Consider the following 23678-nt stretch of genomic DNA (forward strand, 5'->3'; position numbering starts at 1 on the left):
ATCTTTGATGACATCTTCCCTTTAATATTTGTCTTCAGTTTAATTTCAATCATCTTCCGGGTGCAAAAATATTCGTGAGGGTGAAGGGTGGGTGATTAATTAATGCCGCATTTGATACACTTTTCCGACACTGAGACTAAATCCTCGATCGTCAATTTTCACCTGGGCCTGACGGATTAAAAACACAATCTCTACAGGGGTACCCTATTTCAGCAGTCATCAATTTGTGTCCACCTCCACTTTGGTATTTTAAAGACATCTGTCGATAAAAGCCTTCAGCTCAGGCAAAGCGAGAAGCATATTAAACGACACTGCTGTCCACACCAGCCGAGGACACCCGCCTTAGTTCAACAACTCGTTGCCTCGCACTCTTATCGTCACAATCCCCCGCCCTACCCCTCCCAACCGGAACTACCGACCTCGCGCTTCCAGCTCCGCGCGCCAACTCATAGCCTGCAGCGAGCGCCCGAAGCGGTTCCCGCCGGCCCCGCCTCCCCGGACGCATTGGGCAGGCGCGGTATTCGCGCATGCTCGGAAAAAGGACCGCTGGAGTCTCGAGCAGCTGCAATCTGTTGCACCGCCGCCCGCGGAAGCCGGCAGATCCGGGTCTCGTGGTAAAGAGTGACGTGGCCAATCGGATCAAAACAGAGGTGGGGGAGGACGCCGGCGCCGGTGAGCAGCAGCGGCAGCCCAGCAGCAGTGGGGGCGTCCGGAGCGGCCGCAGTTTTCCAGAGGCACCGTTCGGTCTTTCTGCTGAGCCTTGGTCACGGCCCTCACCCTCCCCGCCCCGTCGGTTGTTGTCTGGGCGGGTGAGTGTCTCTCCTCTCTCGCCGCCGTTCGCCGGCCCACCTTTCCCCTTACACCGGCTTTTCCTTGGGGTTCCTCAGGCTTTGACGGCTGCGGCAGAACGGGTCTGCTTCTTGGGCTAAGTGGTTCACCGGCCCGGCGATTCTGCCCCAGAGAAAACCGCTGCTGCCGAGCGGGCGCCACCCGGCGAAGAGCGAGGCTGAGAGTCTGCAATTGGTCTTTTCCCTCCAAGAAGCCAGAGTCGGGGCTTGGGAGGAACGTCGACGGTAGCCACGATGGTTTTTATTTTTAGAGAAAGATAGTCACCTCGGGAGGAGGAGTTTGATGGGGTAAAAAGAAGAGGGAGAGTCGTGGCTGGAAAAAAAAAAAAAACTACGAACCCTGAAATTCACATTATAACATTTACCTCCTGTTCGTCAGCCCTTTCTGGGTATGATGAAGGCATTAGGATGCGTCCTTTGTTGTGATTGATGAGACAGGAAAGCTGCTAGCCTTAAAAGCTTTCAAGCCCCTATTGTGTTGCGAATTTAAAGGATTCCTTTTTCTGTTTATTCAGTAAAGAGAGAGCAGCCTTTCACATTGGAACAGATAATGTGCGATAAACTGGGTACCGGCAGTACCTGAAGTCCCAAATTGCTGTTTAAAACCAAAGTTTTTCAAAGTGGCTGCTTATGTATGTATTAGGATTTTAGCCAATGTGATGTTTGTTAGCTGTAGAGAATCAGCACGATGTTTTTAGTTGCCTCAGTTTGCAAAATCGAGGATGTGGCGTTAGTAGAATGTCTTGGTTTTGCGTCCAGAAGGTCGAATGAGCTTCACGCACGTAATAACGTACATTTGTAGAAGAGACCTTCCCATTTTTTGCGTTTTATTGTCAGAAACAGTTGGCAGCTATCAAACCAATAATTTGGTAGGGGTAAGGCCTTCCAGGTGGTGTAGTCTTGAGACCCGTGGGAGCCGTTCTCGCTGCCCAGTGATGTGGAGATTGTAGAAAGCTTGTGTTCTCTTCCACTTCACGCGACTGGCCACGTAGATTCCCATAGTGTAGCCCGCCGAGAACCCTGCCAACTTGCTCGCCTCTGGACAGCACTAAGGAGATCAGAGACCAAGCCTCCTGTTTGACCTAATGTGGTTTGGGAAAAAAAAAGAACATTTTTCCCAGAGAACTCGTTAATTGAAGTCTTTCTATAGTAAACAGAAGTATGTGTTAATTGATTACCCCTTATCAAATCCAGAAAGAGTTCTTATGAGTTTAGACTACTCTCTTGAAGGGTCGTCCATGTTGTGGTATAACGTAGACCTCTTTGTTAACAAATTTCTTCCTCCTGTGTAGGCCATTGAGGTAGTTGTTCTTAATACCACTGTTGGAATTCTGATTTGGACAAAAGAAATTATTTTCTTGAATTTTGTCGTTTTAGGCTTTTTGCTTTTATGCTACCTTTAAATATCTTTGCTTCTACAAAATAATTTGTGATAATTGGAGAAAACGTAGAAAAAGCAGATAAGAAAAAAGAAGAAAATAAGTCAGTCAATAATCCTGCCACCCAGAGATCACCAAAATGTTAGTGGTTTATGTCCTTCTAGACTTTTTTTGGCATTTATACATTTTATTCAAAAATGGCATACTGCGTATGTTTTTCTGTAACCCACTTTTCCACATAATAGTACTTCTTTTTTGAGTAACAAAATTAAAATTTTTGCAGATTTGGATGTTTTGACCTTAATTTAAGGACATATTCACTGTATGTTTGGCAAGTCATAATTTATAAAATCGTAATTTCAAAAGATTTCTTCCCAAATTTCCCAAAATGATGATATTGTAAGATTTAAGAAATTAGTATGCATTATGTGGCAAAGTAGGGCTTTGCTTGTTTAACTCTTGAGAGAACAGGCACAGAATAGCCTAAGTTGCCAATGTGGAAGTTTAAAAAGTTTTTGCTAATTAAGTGGTTTGATTCAGATATAGGCTAGTTAGTTCTGTTCCATAGCTACACTGTGGTCTGAATGCTGACCAACTGCCCAGGCCCTGGCAGTCAGAAGGTCCTAGAAGATTTTACTTTGCAAAAACATAATACAGTATACTTTATTAACATTGAGTGTTGAGTATGTGCCTGTTTTTAGTCCAGTGCTATTGAAGGCAATGCCCTCTTTCAGTTCAACTTCGAAGGATAAATAGGTACCACGAAGTTTCCTAAGTCTGCTAATAATCCACCTTGGGTCTACCTAAACCTTTAAATGTCTATTTTAATTCTGATTCTCTTGGGTAGTGAATCCCAGATGCTTACTGCTTAGCTCTTTCTCTTTGATTTGCCTTTAATTATACTGTTTCTGTATATATTTTAGATTAGCCCACTTTTTTCTATCCCTACTGCTACCACCTTGCCAGACTGTCACTGTCTCTCACCTGGTCTACTGCAGTAACCTCCTCCTGGGTCTCTCTGCTTCCACTTTAGCTTTATATGGTGCATTCCTTTTATCATAGCGTAAGATGTCCTTTAAAATGGAGAACAGATTATGTTACTGCCTTTTATAAAGTCTCTTGTTGCATTCAGAGTAAAATTCAGCTTCTTTACCAAGGCTGGCCAGGTACCACATGTTTTGGCACTGCCTTCTATCTCACCTTGTATGCCTCTGCCCAATCCAGTACCGTGCAGCTTGGCCACATCAGTTTTCTTTCTGTGTTGCAGCCCCACTGGCATTGTCTCTAGAATTTGCCAAGCTTTCTCGTGCCTTAGGGCCTTTGCACTTGCTGTACCCTCTGGCTATAATACTCTTCTCCCAGTTCTCTTCAAGGAGGTTGCCCCTCAATTATCTCTCAGTCCTCTTACTTTCTCCACAACATTTATCACTGTCTGAAATATCCCTTCTGCACTAGAAGTAAGCTCTGTGAAAATGTGCAACTTGTCTGTTTTTTCACTGCGTAGTAGATACTCAGTGAATGTTCGTTGAATGAATAAACTTGAACATGTCTGCATTCCTTTTGAACATACATGTCTATTTTAGGTCAGTTCTTTCTGTGGAAGAGCCTTTATTTTCAGCCCCTTTTTATAGGACAGTGTCTTGATTCTCTTAAGTGATTTTTGATGTTTAATTCAGAGAACACCCACATTCTACCTCAGAATTACGGAGTTGACTCTGGGAGGAATGGGTCCCAGGAATCTGCATTTTCAGCTAGTCCCTTGGGTGATTTTAATGTACATTAAAGTTTCAGGGTGTCTCAATATTTTAATGCTTTTCTCTGGGATGTTGCTTCTTGCTTTATAGTAGTAATGAAAACTATCATTTTTTGAAACTGTGTCAGGTACTATGCAAAGAACCCTTAACACGTTTCTCATTTAACTGCAGAACAGCTCAGATGTAGGTATCCCTACTCATGTTTTAAAAATAAAGGAGCTGAGACATAATAAGTGGCAGAATTTGATTTGAATCTAAGACTGTTTTCTTAACCACTCTACCTTACCTGTGAACTACAACATTCAGAACTGCACAGTTTAGTTATAATAGGCCATGTTTTTTTAAGGATAAGATGGCATTTTCTGTACCATTTCCAGTTCTGTCTTTAAGGAAGCCTGTTGCTTTGTTGGCCTTTTTGCACAGCAGTTAAGGGAGATGATCTTAAGAAACATTCTACAAAGATTCCCAGGTCTTCTTGCTTTATTTTGTTGACCTTCCAGGCTTAAGTAAATTTAGTATATTTTCTGTATATGTATTACCTTGCATTTCCCACACCAAAAACCCATCTATCACTTTCTACCTGCTCATACAGTCATTTGAATTCTTCCCGCATTTTCTCCATTAACTTGGGTGTTTTACTTGTTGGATTACCTGTGGATAATCATAAACTACAGAGATTTCTCTTTGCAGGACCCTTTTCCAGATGATTTTAAGATTGCATTGAGTTTGAGGGGACTTCAATCCAGAGAAGTAATGATTGGCCTTACTGTTTCTTCCTGCTCTTTAAACCTGGCTAACTCCCTGTTTACCTGTGGAGACTCAGGTCACACACGATCTTTTTCAGAGCTCTTTTCCTAACCCATCCCAGGCTTTTGTAAATAGCCATGCATGTCTCCCATCATTTCACTTTCCATATTTATCTTGGCCGTGTGTATGTCTCCCATCATTTCACTTTCCATATTTATCTTTGGCTGTCGCCCTATTAGTTTGGGAGACTCTTGAGGTCAGGGAGGACCAATTAGGCAATCACTAGTCTTGTTGATGGAATAAAGTAAAGATTAAAGTTGAGGCTTTTCTTTGTCTTTAAAGAACTGCATTGGTAAAATGAATTATTTATAATGATTTTTCCCATATAATTTAATAAGACTTAGAACAAAAACTTTAAGAAACAAAATTAAATTGTCTAAAATTGATAATGATAAATAGTAATACTATCAGTGTACATGTTGTAAAGATTTTGTAGAAAAGTTAAGCAATCCCAACTGTGCTTTTTTACAATGTGATTTATATTAGGATTTTTTAAGATTATAAAACTTCTTAGACAATTACTAGTACAGGCTTAAAAGTAGAGGGTGTGTGTGTGTGTGTGTGTGTGTGTGTGTGTGTGTGTGTGTGATGTGTTCATGTGCATATTCATGTTTGTCACACACAACAGCTGCTAACTGTATGAATCTTTGTTTCTGTCTTTAGTGGGCACATATCTGTAGACCTGCCTTAGGATAAAGAACAGTTTGTGTCCATCCAAAGCCATTATGAATGAGGGCTGGAAGTAATTTGAGTATGAAATTAAAAAATAATTATCTGCCTGAATATCAATAATAATGACAGTTACTATTTACGGAGCATATATACTAGTCCTTTTACCTTCCTTATGTATATTTAACTGATGAATCAACACTCCAGGTGAACTGCTTTAATGAATTTTTGGTGGCACAGTGGTTAAGAGAGAATGTAAGCCATGGCTGCTAACCAAAAGGTTGGCACTTCAAATCCACCAGCTGCTCCTTGGAAACCCTATGGGGCAGTTCTGCTCTGTCCTATAGGGTCGCTATGAGTCGGAATCGAAGGCAACAAGTTAGGTGTTTTTTTTTTTTTTTTTTTTTTTGTATTTTAACCTAAGTCAGATATGCAGTTCTAATAGCCCCTGATTTTTTTTCTTTCTTAAGACTTGTTATTGAAAAGTTGCAAAGAATAACAATGTATAAAACCAGCAACAATAAAAAAAAAATCTATATTCCTTTCATTTAGAAGCCATGCCTGTAATCATATTTCCTTCCAGTCTTTTATTTATTGTAAATTCATTTTTGGTGCAATTGAGATATAGTATCCACATAAGGGTGTTATCTTGATATTTTTGCTTTAACATAATGGGCATTTTTACCATGGCCTTAGAAACTTTCTCAGTGTGATTTTAACTGTCTGCATGTTACAAGATACTTTGAATAAACTAATTTATTGCAAGTTTTCATTTAATGTTGGGCATGAATGTGGCTTCCAGTTTTTCACTGTTATGAATAATATTGTAATGAGTCATGGCTTTAAATAGTTCATCCAAGCTCTGAAAAGTCAGAGCAACCAGTCTAATTATAAAAAAGTCATATTAAAGATTTTTTAATGGTTTGAAATGGAGTGGTTTTAATCTTAAGTCAACAAGTACATATAGCATACATATACTTACATATGCCTAAAACTATACATAAAAGTTTTTCAGAGGTAAACAGAGAGTGAGGAAAAGAGAATGCCTTTTACTTCCCAGTTTTTTAACCTTTCTGTATTAGAGTGTTTTAAACCATAAGTGTATATTGCTTTTAAAATAAAAAAAGATACAACTCTTTGGAAAAATTATTTTTTTCTAAACAAAACCATTTTTTAGGTTTATAGTAGGGCATATGTTTTGTTTATAACATTTTAAACTTCAGTGCTTTGTTTTGGAGAACGTTACCTCTCACTGCTTCTTTTCATACAGAATTTTCATTTCCTGTATTTTTATATTTTGGTCCAAGGCACAGATGTGCATTTCAGCTTTGTAAAATACAGAGTGAAACTGGTTTATGCTTGACTGTACTCATTGACAAGTATTACAGACGAAGATCTATCAAAATTTAACAGCTATTAAAGATGCTTCAAATCAAGTTAGGGATACAGTAAGCATCTTCCTGCTATATACACCAGACTTAGTGGTCAGTGTTCTGATTGCTGTCATGCTTTTTCTTTTTTAAATTTATTTAGTTGTTAAGAATATACGAAGCAAAACACACCAATTCAGCTGTTTCTACATGTACAATTAAGTGACATTGATTCTTTAAATTGTGCAACCATTCTCACCCTCCTTTCCTGAGTTGTTCCTCCCCCATTAACATAAATTCACTGCCCCCAAGGTTCCTGTCTAATCTTTCAAGTTGCTGTTGTCACTTTGATCCCATATAGATAGTTCTTAAAAGAGCATAATATTCAAGACAGATACTTTTTACTAGTTCAGCTGAACTATTGTTTGGTTTTAAGAAGACTTCAGGGGGTGTTTTTGATTTACGTTGTAAAGATTATCTCAGGGCAGTAGCTTCAGGGGTTCATCCAGCCCCATGGCTCCAGAAAGTCTGGAGTCTGTGAGAATTTGAAATTCTTTTCTGCATATTCCCTCTTTTGATCAGAATTTTTCTATAGAATCTTTGATCAAAATGTTTCAGTACAGTAATGGTAGCAGGACACCATCCAGTTCTTCTAGTCTCCTGGCAAGGAGGCAATTAGCTACACATTCCATCTCCCCCTCTTCTTGACTCTCCTTGTTCTGTTGCTCCAGGGGAATAGAGACCAATTTTCATGCCTTGCTATCATGTTTTATCTTACAACATACTTTTTTGAAAACAAGTTTACTTTTTACATATTTTACATTGTATTTTCTTGCCTTCTTACTCTTAGTAAAGATAAGAAACTGACGTGCTTGAAATATTGAACAGATTTTTTTTAAATCTATAGTGTTTATGAAATTTAATAAATTTTCTTTATCATAGTGGTTCTAAGCATTTTTCCTGTCATGATGAATGGCGTGTATGTGCATTTATGTGCAGATATGTCATCTAGGCTGTAGCAAGGGTAAGAGTTCCATGAGTTCAGAGAGCAGGAGCCACAATGCTGCTGCTTTGCTGCTCAAAAAATGTAGACTAGGAGGTGAATAAGTGATATTATCAAGAGAAAGCCTTGGTTATGCTCTCATTTAGTATTTGAATGATGTTAAGTGTTCAGACTAGTAAGATTACTTGTGATGTACCTCATAATTTCAGAACACACCAGTATCTTGTAATACAGCTATGAAAATGACTTTTTCAAAAATTTTATTGTAGTAAAATACATGTAACATAAAATTTGCCATTTTAAGCATTTTAAGTGTTTAATTCAGTGACTTAAATCACATTTACAATGTTGTACAACCATCACGACTATCTATTTCCAAAACTTTTTCATCACCTCAGACAGAAGCTGTATACCCATTAAGTAATTGCTCCCCATTCCCAACTCCGCCCCCTCTTCCTGCCACAGCTCCTAGTAGCCACCAGTCTACTTTCTGTCTCTACGCTTATGCCTATTTTAGATATTCCATGTAATATTTATCCTTTTGTGTCTAACTTATTTCGCTTAGCATAACGTTTTTAAAGTTCATCCATGTTGTGGCATGTATCAGAACTCCGTTTCTCTTTATGGCTGGATAATATTCGATTGTATGTGCATACTACATTTTGTTTATCCATTTATCTTTTGATGAACATTTGGTTTGTTTTCACCTTTTGCCTGTTGTGAATAGTGCTGCAATGAACATGGGTGTGCAGGATTTTTATATCTTCTGTTGAATTCTTCTGTTTCCTAACTTATGAAAAAGTCTTATTTTCTGAATTAAATTTTTTTTTAAAATTTAGAATATAACTAATAAGTACTTTTGAGTAGAGATTTTAGAAAACATTTTCACAATATGAAACTTTCGGTTAGGATGCTGAATATAAACAAAAGAAAGTTTTTTCTTTGACTGTTTATGATAAATGAACTCCCAGACCTTGACCAGGTGCCGAGAGAATCTTTCAGATTGTAGAAGACAAAGGTACAGCCAGGGAATGACCGGAAATTAGAAGGACCAAGATTTAGAATAGAAGACTTCTTTCTTCTTCTCTTTTTCCTTTTATGGACCAGAGTGATAGCTGTGGCCCCAGGGGAACACAAGCACTCCAAAACTGTATACAGTGCAAACTCTGGGCTGGGAGTTGAAGATACTGTAGACTTTAATTGGCCCACAGCATTTTACAGTTTAAAAAGCACTCTTACACATTCTCACATGATCTTTGCAGCAACCCTTTAAAATGAATAGTTTCAGTTATCTTGTTTTGTAGGTAGGTAGAGAAACCAAAGTCACAAGAGAGGCCAAGGGTAATTTATCCCTTTCTCAGTAGTGCCATAACTTGAATCATTTATTTAGGACATATTCTTTCTGCTATCTTGTGTCTCAGCAAGTGTTGCCTAAGTTGATTTCTGGAATATGATCAAACATAGATGAGGAATAAAGAGTCACTGAGGAAAGAGAAGGTAATGTCTCAGATAGGAAAATAGAGTCATAGTAACTGAGAATTTCCAGAAAACTGGTGGCAGCCCTGGGGTTGGCCTTTAACAGAATCATATGCTGCAGAGAAATGGAAGAATTACAGAGATAAGGTCATTTTTGGTGACTAAGAACTTAAGCTGTTAGTAGCAATGACATAGACAAGGAAAGAAAGTTCTCCTTCAGTTTTGAGCTTTCTGCAGAAAGAGTGAGCCTCACAGAAGTCATTTGTAACATTTATTTTGGTCGTTAATTATATAAACTAGTTGCCATTGACCCTGTATGTGTCAGAGTAGAACTTTGCTCCATAGGATTTGCACCAGCCAAGGACTCTGTTAATTATATACTGGTATATAATTATGTTACATAATTAATATATGTTGGTATGTAACTATATTGTTTTGTATTAATTAAAAATAATTAACTTCATTGCTAGCTTTTGGAGCTAGGGTCTGCATTTTGTTTCTTCTATATAACCTCTGAACTCTAATTCCTGTTACTTAGTCCCCTGAGGACTTGTTAGGTACTTCTTTGGAAGGAAAGGAGAAGTGAGAGTCAAAAGACTGACTCAGAGGTTGATTTGAATCCCACCTCTTGCTGTGTGACTTTGGACAAGTCATTAAAGAACTGGGCTTCAGTTCTTTGCTCTTTAGATGAATGAATGAGGATTGCTGCATCTCCAAAGTTGTTAGTACACTTGTGAAGTTGGCGATTTGTTGAATATGAATAAATGAAGATTTTACACCCTCTAATATATATTTGCTCTTGCCTGCTGACCGAAAGGTTGGCAATTCAAACCTACCAGCCACCCCGCGGGAGAAAGATGTGGCAGTCTGCTTTGGTGAAGATTACAGCCTTGGAAACCTATGGGGCAGTTCTTTTTTTTTGTTGTTGTCGTGCTTTAAGTGAAAGTTTACAATTCAAGTTAGTCTCTCATACGAAAATTTATACATACATTGTTATGTGACCCTAGTTGCTCTCCCTATACTGTGACAGCACGCTCTTCATTTCCACCCCAGATTTCCCTTGTCCATTCAGCCAGCTCCTAACCCCTCTCTGTCTTCTCATCTCACCTCTGGACAGGAGCTGCCTCTGGGGCAGTTCTAGTCTGTTCTACAGGGTTGTTATGAGTCAGAATTCGACTCGATGGCAGTGGGTATGGGTACAATAATATTTTACACAACCCCCCTGGCTGTACTGACTGACCTTGTTGCTTCTATATGTGCCCATTCCACTCTATAGAAACTAAAAGTTGTCATTCTTTCCAGCCTGCTGTTTTGAATAGTATAGGTTCCTAAAGGTCGTCTTTGGATATTTTTCTTAAACTACAAAAAAAAATTATAGTAAGAATTTCAGAGGTAGTTTTACTTTTGTGACTACTTCAGGATAGAAGAATACAGAGTTTGCAGTTCAAATCCACCAGCTGCTCCTTGGAAACCCTATGGGGCAGTTCTTCTCTGTCCTGTAGGGTTGCTATGAGTCGGAATCAACTCGATGGCAGTAGGTTTTTGGTCTTTAGAATCAGCATAGGGAGCAGTGTAAGAAGTGTGTAACTATATTTGCTTAACTTTTAATTTGGATTTTAAAAATTGGTCATGATAGGATTCAGGGGGTTTTAACCCCTAAGCATAGAGAATTGTGATATTTGGGCTAAATGGGTTATTTCAGCATTTCAGTTTTTAAAATATCTTTCACTTCTTCCCAGACATAGGCTTTAGCACATTTTTTACAAATAATAGACTGATTGGAACTTGAATCTGATTCCTTTCCTTGTCTACTTTCCATCAATGATAGAAGTGTAGTTTAAAAAGGATAAAATATTTCATTAGGAAGAAGTAATAGGAAGTCAGTTGATAGTTATCTAATTTTTTTACTGCTCACATTGTCTTTATGAGAGTGAAAAAAAAACTAGCATGATTGGGCATATCTGGCAGATATATGATGAGTCCAACCAGAAATTTACAATGTGACTTCCTGTCCAAGGTCTGTCACATACTAGATATGTGATCATGGGAAAGTTGTTAGCTTCTCTGAACCTAAATTTTCCTGCTTTGACTATGTCAGAAGGACTGTTGTTAGGATGTGAAAGGAACTGGTAAAGCTACAGGCAAATGTAAATTATTATTAGGTATAGTTATGTTTGATTGAGACCCATTTCTGATAAAAGAATAAAACAATTGGTTTTGAGTTTGTTACAAAATGTATATGAATGGGTTTGAACATTACATTGAGATGTTGGGTAATCTGATAAAATTCATCCCAACTACTTATTATAATAATACGACTATATGGTATAATAATAATAGTATCACTGGAATTGATAGACAAATATTTTGTTCTCTCTGTTTATATGCAAGTAACCAGAGTTTTAGAATATCTCTGCTCATTTTGGTTGATCACTTTTCTAATTGTCTGCTAGGTAAAAACCTCAGCATGAGGCTTAGGGTCAGATAGATATTTCCAGAAAAAAAATATTTTTAGAGGTGAGTAACTTCCTTTGTGATACAATTGGGAATAAGGTTAAGAATAGAGAACAAACTCTAGTGTAGGTTCCCTGAATGACATGGGGGCAGTTCTAGCAGTTTCTGGCATATGTTTCACTTTCTTTGTTTTATAACTACGGAACTTCTATCAATATAATTGATGCTTTTTAGAGATAAAAATGGGTAGAGTGCTTTTTTCTGAGTTCTCCATTTCATTGACCAGCATCTCCATTTTCTGTCTTATAAATTGCATGCCTTCTAAATTGTTACTTTGCATTTTGCTCTTGTGTGGGTTTTTATTTTTATTCTTAAAATTTGAAAGAATTTTGATATAATTCTTGATCACTGTAAAGATTCAGCTGACTATTTTAAAAGATGGATTCATCATAAATTATCTGAAAATCACAATAGAGAGACAGAACTTTGAATGGGCCTTTGTTATCCCTGGGCTAATTTAAGAAGATAAAGCTTAGACTCTCCAGATTCTATTCAACCCTGCTTTCTCAGTAAGAACCCTATGTTTGCATCGGCCGAAGAGGAAGGAGATTTTTGTTTTCTATTTTTATAAAAATGTATTTAAAAAAAAACTTTTATATAGTGTTTGAAATTTTTGGTACTAAAAGCTAGAATAGTATAAGGAATCCCTATGTACTCATCACCCAGCTTCAACAATTATTCAACTCATGGCTGCTTTATTTCATCTATACCTCCCCCTTCATGGGTTTATTTTCAACTAGATCTCAGGCATTATATCACTATAACTGAAAATACTTGGTGGAATCTTTAAGAGATAAGGGCTCTTTTTAGGTGTGATAATTGACATTGTGGTTTGTTTAAAAATTTTAGTAATTCCTAAATGTCATCTAATGCAACAGTGTTCATAGTTCCCTGATTGTCCCACAAATGTCCTTTTTGTAGGTTTGTTTGAATGAGGAATCTAACACAGTCCATACATGGCATTTGATTGATACCTCTTAAGGCTTTTTAAATCCGTAACCATTCTCTTGCCATCTTTTAAAGTTCTTTGTTTTTTTCCATTTATTTATTGAAGAAACCAAGTTAATTTTCCTAGATTTAGCTGCTGCATCCAGAATTTTTTCCTCTGATTATAAGAGTTAATATATGATTATTAGATGATACTTGGGAAATAAATGTACAAAGTGGAAATAAAATTCTGCCACCTAAAGATAACTAATGTTAAAATTTTGGTTTATTTTCTTTCAACTTTGTGTGTGTGTGTTCTGTACTTTTTAAAACATGAACATGTGCTATGCTTATTTTTATATCCTATTTAAAAAAATTTTCAACATTGTGTTGTGATTATTTGCCCATGTCATTATGAAAGAAAATGAAACATTTGGCTGCATAATGGCTTCACAGTATGTATCATAATTTAAACATTCTCTTTTAGCCAGACACTTAGATAGTTCCAACCACCTTTGTACATAAATCTTTTGTATTTCAGATTATTTTCCTTAGCATCTTAGAAATGGAATTTTCCAAAGGGCATGGACATTTTTAAGCTTCTGGATTTGTATTGCTAGAAAAGTTATTACAGTTTATAATCCCAAGTGCAGTGTATGAATGATTCCATCTTTTTTAACAGTAAGAATATTTACATATGCTCTGTTATTAAGATAATTTCTTTGACAGCCATATTTGTGGAATGTGGGTTTTTACCCTGTCACAATGTGGATTCTTTTTGCTCTTTTAATTTTATTTTTTATTTTTTTTAATGAATATAAGTCTTCTTTTATGTAGTAAATTTGTTATTTTCCATTCTGTGTATTTTTAGGATGTCCTTCCTCAAAAGTCAAATGAATACTCACCTAAATTATTTTCTAGAATTATTGTTGGTTATGTTCTTAGTTCTATAGTTTCTTCTTTTTTAAATTCATCTGCAGTTTATTTTGGTATATGGAATGAGGAGCTTAACGAAAGTTTTTATTTCCCCATTTCAATTGCTAGCAGGTTTTCCTAGGACCATTTATTGAAATATTGATCCCTTTCCCTTTTATTTGTGATTCAGATTTTAATATATAAATACATTTTCTGTTTGGCATGTTCAGAAACTTCTAGAAAAAATGATTTTTTTTTTTTAAATTTTATTTTAGTGGGTTGTAATACTCACTCTCATCCATCTCCTCCTTCCACCGTCTTTTTTCTGTTTGTCATCCCAGCTATGGTAAGCATCCAGAGGTATTTTCTTCTTGATGTGCCTTAAGAGAAGCTCCAAAATGAAGCTTGTCTGGGTCCTTGTCTTTTTCCTTCTGTCTTATGTTTGCTTTTTAAAAATTTAAAAATTAATAAATTCCCATTTGCCTTTATTTTAAACTCAACAAAACAAAACATTTATACCAGCATTAATTGTGGTGTATACATTCTGTTGTTTCAGTATTTTGATTCTTTTAATTATTGTTAAAGCTTCCACCAGAGAGTGAGTAGGGGTAGGGAAAGGCAAACTTTATGAAACTGATTTTGCCTCAGATTTGGATCAAAGGCTGAAACGTCTGACTTTAGAATTGTCTTTTGTAGAGTCTTTTCATATTCTTGGTTATTTCTTCATTGATAATGGAATTTGCTTCATTTCGTAACACATTTGCTTATAGAGTTTAGAATACCTTTTATTATATATTTTATTAATGCCAACCAATAAAAACAATGATGACAGGAACAGACAGAAGGATTTAGGCAGTTTAGGATATACAGTTCAAGAGCAAATTGAGATGTAAGTGTCCGTGGAGCTAATGGTTCTGGTAAGAGGGAGAACAAGAAGCTCTCTATAGTGTTGTTTACAAAGTTAATATATTTTTTAATAGTTCATAAATTCACATGTTATAAATTTAGAAGACATAAAAGGGTGTAGAGTGAGAAGTCTTCTTACCACTCCTGTCTCCTTAGACCTCCTTTCCAGAGGGAACCAATTATATCATTATTTTGAAATACTAAATTCTTAAGGTTTGGAACTATTTGCAAATACACATATCTCTCTGTAAACAGACTTATCCTTAAGAAGTTAGTAAAGTATGGGAATTTCAGCATCAGTCTTTAATTTTTATTTTTGGTATAGAAGTACCTGGGTGGTCCGGAACAGTTAATGTGCTCAGCTGCTAACCGAAAGGTTGGAAGTTCAAGTCCACCCAGAGGTGCCTCAGAAGAAAGGCCATTGAAGACCTTATGGAGCACAGTTCTACTCTGACACACTTGGGGACACCAGGAGTCAGAGTTGACTCAATGGCAATTTTTAAAAAATCTTTTGCTTCCGTGTATATACAAACATTTACATATGTATAAGTTTACATAAATGTATGTATATGTGTGATTTGATTAAAAAGGTAAAATGCTTATAGTGTAAACAATTTGGAAAACAAGATAATATTTCCCCCTTAACAGAACCAGTGTAATCATTTAATGTAGAATAACCGTCTCCAGGTTCTGCATTCCAGCATGTAGAAATTCAACATCCTTTTTTCCCCTTAACCGCAAGAATTTCAGATTGAGCATACTGGATTTCTGAGTCGGTTCTTATGAGGGAAATGAATCTCTTAGTAATGTTGCTCTTGGAAAAAGGTCCAGGAAACTAACCTTTATTGAAGAAATGAGGAAATTAGGGATTGACAAAAGAGTAGGGAGGTTAAATAAGGGTACATATTTTTGTAATGGAGCCTTGAGGGAAAAAAAATCAAATTGCAACAATTCTGGGTTGTTAGAACTGACTGTTTTGCTTTATTTTTATTTTTTGTTAGGACTGGAACCAACATGTGTATAGGGTAAATTGACAGATTACACTATTCTGTTATGTTTTGATGTAGGTGCCAGGGAGGATTTGTTTAAAAAGAAAAGAAAAAGGACTTTCCAGACTGTGGATTCAGTTTTTTTCTGGGACCACAACAGAGCCTGAGCAGCAGGAGCCCAGAGACTCCAAGTCATAAAATGTAAAATAATTGAATGCTTGACTGTAAGAGCAAAAATGCCTACTATATATACCACTGTCTCAAACAGAAATTAATTTATAAGCTTCTTGGTAGAATTAAAGGGAGAGAGATCCCAAAAAAGTTTCTGGAGAACACTGGGTAATTGTGGAATTAATAGTATATTTCTCATTGTTACTCATGATAAGTGAAATGTCCGTGATAATTTTTTGTTTTTACCATTTTATAAGGACTTTCCTAGGATCACTTGAAACTAGTCCTCTAACCCTGCTTTCTCATAAATTTTCTACTCTCTCAACCTATATTTTTCTATGATGCTGTCTTTCACAAACATAAATAAACTCTTGGTTAATAACACAGTTCTTTCCAGCCTTTATATGTGTGTGTGTGTGTGTGTGTGTGTATACATATAATGTATTATAAATTACATATAATTTTTTATAGTCTTCTTTAATTTGCTTTTTTTTCCACTTAGCACATATCTTTTTCTCTTATTGCAATTTTTTTTTCCATTCAGAAAAGTTAGAGAAGAAATTTAAGTTCACACAAAAGTATAAAGTATTATAAAAAGATAATTATAATTAATTACCCTAATTAATAATTAAGTATACACAAGAAGTATTATAAAGTATTATAAAGTTTTCATGGTCACAAAAACAGTTCAATTTAAAATTCAGTTGTAATTATAGATAATTATTCATAGTTTAGGGTAAATGTTAATTATGAGAAAATTAGTTTTGTATACTTCAATTTATACGTAAAATTTTTTATTCCGAGACCTAGCAGGAGCAGGACATGTTTAGTCTTCTTTGCTGGATTTTGCCTGATAGTCATATGTTCATTACTCTTCTTTACCCAGTTGTTTAATTCTCATAAATGACTTTATGGATTGAATTGTGTCTCCTAAAAAGATTTGCTGAACTGCTAAACCCTCATACCTGTGAATATGACCTTTTTGGAAATAGGGTCTTTGAAGATGTTATCATTTAAGTTAAAATGAGGTCATACCAGAGTAGGTGAGTCCTTATTCAACTGAGTAAAAAACCCACTGCCACCGAGTCGATTCTGACTCATAGCGACCCTGTAGGGTTTCCAAGGCTGTACATCTCTATGGAAGCAAACTGCTATATCTTCCTCCTGTGGAGCTGCTGGTGGTCCATCTGAGTGGTGTCATGTAAAAAAGGAGAAGAGACACAGACAGCAGAGGAAAAATGGCCATGTGAAAATACATCTATGTACCAAGGAATGCCTAGGGCTTCAAGAGACTGAGAGAGGCAAGGAGGGATCTTCTCCCAGAGCCTTCAAAGAAAACATGGCCCTGCCAACATGCTGAATTTGCACTGGTAGCATCCAGAACTGTGAGACAATAAATTTCTGTTTAAAGCCACCCACTTTGTGTTATTTTGTTACAGCAGCCCTAGGAAACACAGATTTTGGTACCAGGAAGTAGGGTGCTGCTATAATAACTACTTAAGAATGTGGAAGTAGCTTTGGATAGTAGTAATGGATAGAGGCTGGAAGAATTTTTTGGCACAAGCTAGGAAAAGCCTTGATTGTCTTGAAGAGACTGTTGATAGAATTGTGAACATAAATGGCAGTTTTGGTGAGAGCTCAGAAGTGAGGAGAGCTGTAGAGAAAGCTTCTATTGTCACGAACAGAATGTTGCTAGAAATGTGGAAGTTAAATATATTTCTGGTGAGGCCTTAAAATGGTGAATGTGGTATTGGGCACTGGAAGGAAGGTTATCCTTGTTACAAAGTGGCAAAGAACTTGGCTGAATTATGTTCATATGTTTTGTGGAAAGTAGAATGGGTTTATGTGCAACTTCATTTTAAAAAGTTAAATCATTCATGTATCTAATTTATTTTGGGGTAAGGGATGAGAATAGGGAATCAACTGTCACCAATGCCATTTGTGGAATGATTTGTCTTCCCCCCAGTGATTTGATATGCTGTCATCAAAACCTATATATTTCTAAAACTAACACCATTGTCACTGACCTATTGAAGGAACATTTTGACTAGGCTTCCTGTATCTAGCTTCTTTCCAGTTTTCCACAGTGCAGCCAAGGCAATCTTTTAAAAACCAAAACCCATTTCCATTGAGTTGATTCTGGCTCATAACAACCGTATAGGATGGTAGAACTGTCCCATAGGGTTTCCAATACTATAATCTTTATGGAAGCAGACTGCCATGTCTTTCTCATGCAGAACAGCTGGTAGGTTCCAACTGCCGACCTTTTGGTTAGCAACCAAGTGCTTAACCACCGCGCCAGTAGGGCTGTTTTTAAAAACAGTGTCAAACGCTTTATGGGGTTTACATAAAGACCTAATGTTGAACATGGCCTGTAAGATCCTGTGTGGCCTGTCTCCCCGAGACTCTTCGTTCACATTTCAGACCACTCTTCTTGCTGTCTGGATTCCAGCGCATTGTGACCTTCTTTCAATTCCTCCATTGTGCTATGTTGTACTCACTACAGGGCCGTTACGTTGCTTTTTCCTTTGTGTCTGTTACGCCCTCCAACCTCTGACAGCCCCCCTTTACCTTCCACTTCCATCTTGCTCCAGTGCATTCCAGTTCATCCTTTCACTCTCAGCTCAGAGTTACTTCTTCAGTAAAATCTTCCCTGACTTCCTAGGTAAGTTTAGAGCCTCTAGGCACCCACCTATCTTTCACAGCATTCATTAGTTTGTAATAATTTTAAAAATATTTAGATTAGCATCTGTATCCACCGTTAGAATGTGAACACCATTAGATTAAGGACTGTATCAGTTTTGTTCACCTTTATATCCCTAATGCCTGGTATAGGTGCTCAGTATTTTTTGAAAGAATAAATGAACTAAAATTTCATTTAAGTATGGTTGATTTGTAAATTGTTTCATTGATCTGTCTATTCCATCTTTAGTATCAGTATTTTTTAATTAATGTAGCTTTAAGTGTACAGTTTGATAAGTTTTGACAAATATATACACAATTCAAACATATTAGACCACTTGAAGTTGTCCCACAGCTCACAAATGCTCTATTTTTTTTTTTTTTTTTTTAAATTTCAACCTTTTTTTCTGTGTTATTTAATTTTGGATAGTTTCTGTTGTTAGGTATTCAAGTTCTGTAGTTTTCTACCTGTGTCTAATCTGCTATTGATCCCATCTAGTGTATTTTTCATGTCAGACATAGTTTTCATCTCTGCAAATTTGATATGGGAGTGTTTTATATCGTTCATGTCTCTACTTAATATCATCAACCTTCAAGCTCCTTTTCCTCAACTCAGGGATACCTCCAGGCTCTGGCCTCCCCCACTCCCACCCATGGCCTGGAAACTCCCTCCAGGCAGTAAGCTGGATTAGTCATAGGTCCACCTTGTTTGTTTTCCATCTCTCGGATTGCCATTCTTCGTTGCCTGATGTCCAATATCTTGGAAACCATTGTTTCATGTATTTTGTCCAGGTTTTTTCGTGGCAGAAGGATAAATCTGGTCACTAGTACTCCATCTTGGTCTCTCATTCATTACTCTTATTTTTCAGAATCCTTCCGACTATTTCCTCACTAATGTCATGTTAATTTTTCCAGATAAACCTTAGTATCATTTTGAAATACTCATTTTTCTTCAACTGGTTTTCTTGCTTGGATAAAAGCTGCTTTAAAAGTTTGAGTATTAGAGTTAATGAGGTTAAAAAATTAAGTAATCGAGCAGGTTAGGGCTCTAGCATCAGCATCTGCAGAGGTGGGGCCAGCATAGAGCACCTGAAGACATTCACATAGGTGGAAATCAATTTAATGGCAGAAGGGGCAGCCATTCACTTGTATAGATTTATAATTCATATGAAAAATTTATAATTCATATAGGATTATAGGCAGTTCCTGGGTTACAAACGAGATTAGTTCCTGTAAGTGGAATTCGTAGGTAAGAACAGGTACATATGGTTTTTATCTAGTCTTAGGGCAAGAAAAGGCTCAAAGCCTTTTCAATGATTTAAAAGCTGTACATGAGACAAGGGAAGGTGATTGTGATGAAGACTTTGTTGCCAGTAGGGGTTGGTTCAGTTGTTTCACAGTGAGGGCAAATTTACATAACATTAAAAGGCCAGTACGAGTTGTCTGTAAGTTGGATGTTTGTAAGCTGGGGGCTGCCGATAGTAATAAATTCACAGATGTATTGTTACTGGAAAGTCTGGTGGCGTAGTGGTTAAGTGTTGAATGGCTGCTAACCAAAAAGTCGGCAGTTCAGATCCACCAGGCGCTCCTCGGAAACTCTATAGGGCAGTTCTACTCTGTCCTATAGAGTCACGATCAGTTGGAATCGACGGCAGGGGGGTTGGTTTGTTACTGTTACTTGGAGTTAGCAAAACTGCAAAGTCTGAGGGCACAGTACGAAAGAGCTGCCCTCACTTCTGACACCAACTGCAAGTTCATACGGTTCCCAAAACCACCCTCAGGTTGGATAATTCACTAAAAGGATTCACAGAACCTACTGAAAGCTATTATGCTCACAGTTACAGTTTATTACAGGGAAAGATTGCAGGTTAAAATCAGCTAAAGGAATTGGTGCATAAAGCAGAGTCTGGGAGGGTTCCAAAAGACGAAGCTTCCATTGTCCTCAGGGTGCTTTGCCCTCTGAGAATCAGTGTGTGACACTATGCATAGAGTATTGCCAACAAGGGAATCTCACCAGCTTTGGTGTCCAGAGTTTTTATTGGGGCTTCATTATGTAGACATGATTGATCAGTTGTCTCAGTGGTTGAACTCAGTTTCCAGGTTGATTGGTAAGTGACCTGACCCCAAGCTCCCACCCCTAAGTCACATGGGTGGTTTTTCTGGTGTGGTACCCTATGACTATTAGGTGTGACTGGCCTCACCCTAGAATGTTATAATCAACCCTGCTCTAAACAAAGATACTCTTATCAGGTAGGTCATAGATTATCTCCCAGAAGCTGAGGGCAAAGACTAGACCTCTCTTTGGGCAAAGCCACATTCTTTACTACAGGGTAGTTTAAGAGAACTATTATTGATCTGTATAGTATATGAATTATTCATAGCTCTAAAGAAAGTAACTCTGAATAGTAATCTTATAATATTTTTCCTTCTAGATATAAACAGTCAAGTTATATCAAGCTGGGTAATCATGGCAGAAGGTGGATTCGATCCTTGTGAATGTGTTTGCTCTCATGAACATGCGATGAGAAGGCTGATCAATCTGGTGAGATGAACAGGACAGTCCTATCCAGAACTGAACTGTACCCTTCTTTCTTGTGTAAATATTGGTTATTGAGGGATTTTCATCTGATGGTCACCAAAAAGTATTTCATAATTGAAAATCCACAGTAGTTTAAGTCATGTGGCTAAATGTTTGCCAGCAGTCCTTTTATCAGAGATAAGAACAGATAACTGTCTTCATTCATGGTAGACTTTTGCTGGTGAAATTGGCCATCATGGGTAGGTAGCATGCATTAGTGTACAACCTTTTTTAGTTTATATTAATGTAAATTGTCTTTAGCTACATGGATCTTGTTTGCTTGGTAAACTGCTATGAAGTCATAGTTCCTGTTAATAATACGGTTCAAACCCTATTCCAACATATGGCATGACAGTAAAAATCTCTATATAAAACATTTCCAAATCCAAATCAATTATTCAATAGAGGCATTTTTCTGAACAACAGGGTTTGGATAGTATCATGGAATCGATTGTAGTGAGATTTTAATGGAGAGTTTTTAAGACTTGTTCTAGTCTGTAAGCTTAAATGCAAGGCTGTTGATACTATACTTTATCATTAATAATGGTCAAAACAATTTGTTGTTGTTTTTAAATACTCTTATACAAGGGTATACACAGGCTAGTTACTAAGGGCAGGTACAAACATGTGCTCACATATTTGGGTGAATGGTAGCTAACCAGGTTTTCTGCTGTCTTGGTGTGGCTATATAGTGTTTTTAAGTGTGTTTCTTGTGAGTAACATACCTTTTAAGGTCAGCATATGCTAGAACTTACTTATTATCCTTAAGAATGCCTTTGAGGAAAAGGAATAAATAAGAACTTACAAATTAAATCAAACCCTTGTGGGTATAGACATACACTTGAAATGCCATATCTCTGATGAGTTGATGTAAAAATAGATGAGTCCAAGGAGAGAATTTTTAAAAGACATTTTCTCCTGTTCGTTTATGAAGTAAAGAGTGTTAGTTATGTCTAAATTTAATCGAACATAAGGCAAAACTTCTTTCAAATTACTGTAGACATTAACCCATTGCCGTTGAGTCGATTCCGACTCATAGTGACCCTATAGGACAGAGTAGAACTGGCCCATAGAGTTTCCAAGGGGTATTTGGTGCATTCAAACTGCTGGCCCTTTGGTTAGCAGCCGTAGTGCTTAACCACTACGCCACCAAGGTTTCCATTAGAAACAACAAAAAAAAGACTTTTAGTTTAACTGTTATAAATTTTCCCAGAGGATCGTTACGTTTTTTCCTGTACAAAAATTTATACATACGTTGTTATGTGACCCTAATTGCTCTCCCCATACTGTGACAGCACACTCCTCTTTCCACCCGATTCCCCGTGTCCATTCAACCAACTCCTGACTGTCTCTGCCTTCCCATCTCACCTCCGGGCAGAAGCTGCCGGTTTAGTCTCTTGTATCTGCTTGAGCTAAGAGGCACACTCCTTATGGGTATCACTTTATGTCCCACAGTCCAGTCTAATCCCTGTCTGAAGAGTTGGCCTTGGATATTGTTTCAGTTCTGGGCTGATAGAGAATCCAGGGGCCATGCTCTCTGGGGTTCCTGCAGTCTCAGTCAGACCATTAAGTCTAGTCTTCTTACTAGAATTTGAGTTCTGCACCCCACCTTTCTCCTGTTCCATCCAGGGCTCTCTGTTGTGTTCCCTGTCAGGGCGGTCATTGGTGCTAGCTGGGCACCATCTAGTTCTTCTGGTCCCAGGCTGATGAAGTCTCTGGTTTATGTGGCTCTCTGTCTCTTGGGCTACTGCTTGCCTTGTGTCTTTGGTGTTCTTCATTCTCTTTTACTCCAGGTGGTTGGGGTCAATTGATGCATCTTAGATGGACGCTTACAAGCTTTTAAGACCCCAGATGCCACTCACCAAAGTAGGATGCAGAATATTTTCTTTATAAGCTTTGTTATGCCAGTTGGCCTAGATGTCCCCTGAAAGCATGGTTCCCAGACCTCTACCCCTGCTACTCTATCCCTCGAAGTGTTTGACTGTATTCAGGAAACTTCTTGGCTTTGGTTTAGTCTAGTTGTGCTGACTTCCTCTGTAGTGTGTACTGTCCTTCCTTTCACCTAAGCTAATTCTTATCTACTATCTAGTTAGTAAATAACCCTCTCCCTCCCTCCCCGTCCTCGTAAACATCAAAGAATGTTTTCTTCTGTGTTTAAACCTTTTCTTGAGTTCTCATAATAGTGGTCTTATACAATATTTGTCCTTCTGTGACTAAATTCACTCAGCGTAATGACCTCCAGATTCCTCCATGTTATTTTTCACAGCTTCATCTTTATTCTTTATCGTTGCATAGTATTCCATTGTGTGGATATACCGTGATTTGTTTATCTGTTCGTCCGCTGATAGGCATCTAGGTTGTTTCCATCTTTTTGCTATTGTGAACAGTGCTGCAGTGAACGTGGGTGTGAATATATCTATTCGTGTGACAGCTCTTATTTCTCTAGGATATATTCCAAGGAGTGGGATAGCTGGATCGTATGGTACTTTAGCTTTTTAAGGAAGCACCAAATCGATTTCCAAAGGGGTTGTACCATTTTACAGTCCCACCAACAGTGTGTAAGTGTTCCAGTCTCTCCACAACCTCTCCAGCATTTATTATTTTGTGTTTTTTGGATTAATGCTAGTCTTGTTGGGGTGAGATGATATCTCATTATAGTTTTGATCTGCATTTCTCTAATGGCTAATGAT

At 37.4% G+C, this 23678-nt stretch overlaps 1 protein-coding gene across 1 annotated transcript in view; it reads left to right on the forward strand.

The window, feature by feature from the left end:
- Positions 1 to 647: 647 nt before the first annotated feature.
- Positions 648 to 23678, forward strand: part of SMIM14 (small integral membrane protein 14) — a 73273-nt gene continuing 50242 nt past the window's right edge. The window contains exons 1-2 of the mRNA XM_004384664.2: positions 648 to 809; positions 20843 to 20952. Coding sequence (XP_004384721.1) covers positions 20878 to 20952 — 75 coding nt within the window. The 5' untranslated portion in view covers positions 648 to 809; positions 20843 to 20877. The remainder of the gene's footprint in view (positions 810 to 20842; positions 20953 to 23678) is intronic.

This window comes from Trichechus manatus, unplaced genomic scaffold, assembly GCF_000243295.1.
Source record: "Trichechus manatus latirostris isolate Lorelei unplaced genomic scaffold, TriManLat1.0 scaffold00126, whole genome shotgun sequence".
Classification (NCBI taxonomy): domain Eukaryota; kingdom Metazoa; phylum Chordata; class Mammalia; order Sirenia; family Trichechidae; genus Trichechus; species Trichechus manatus.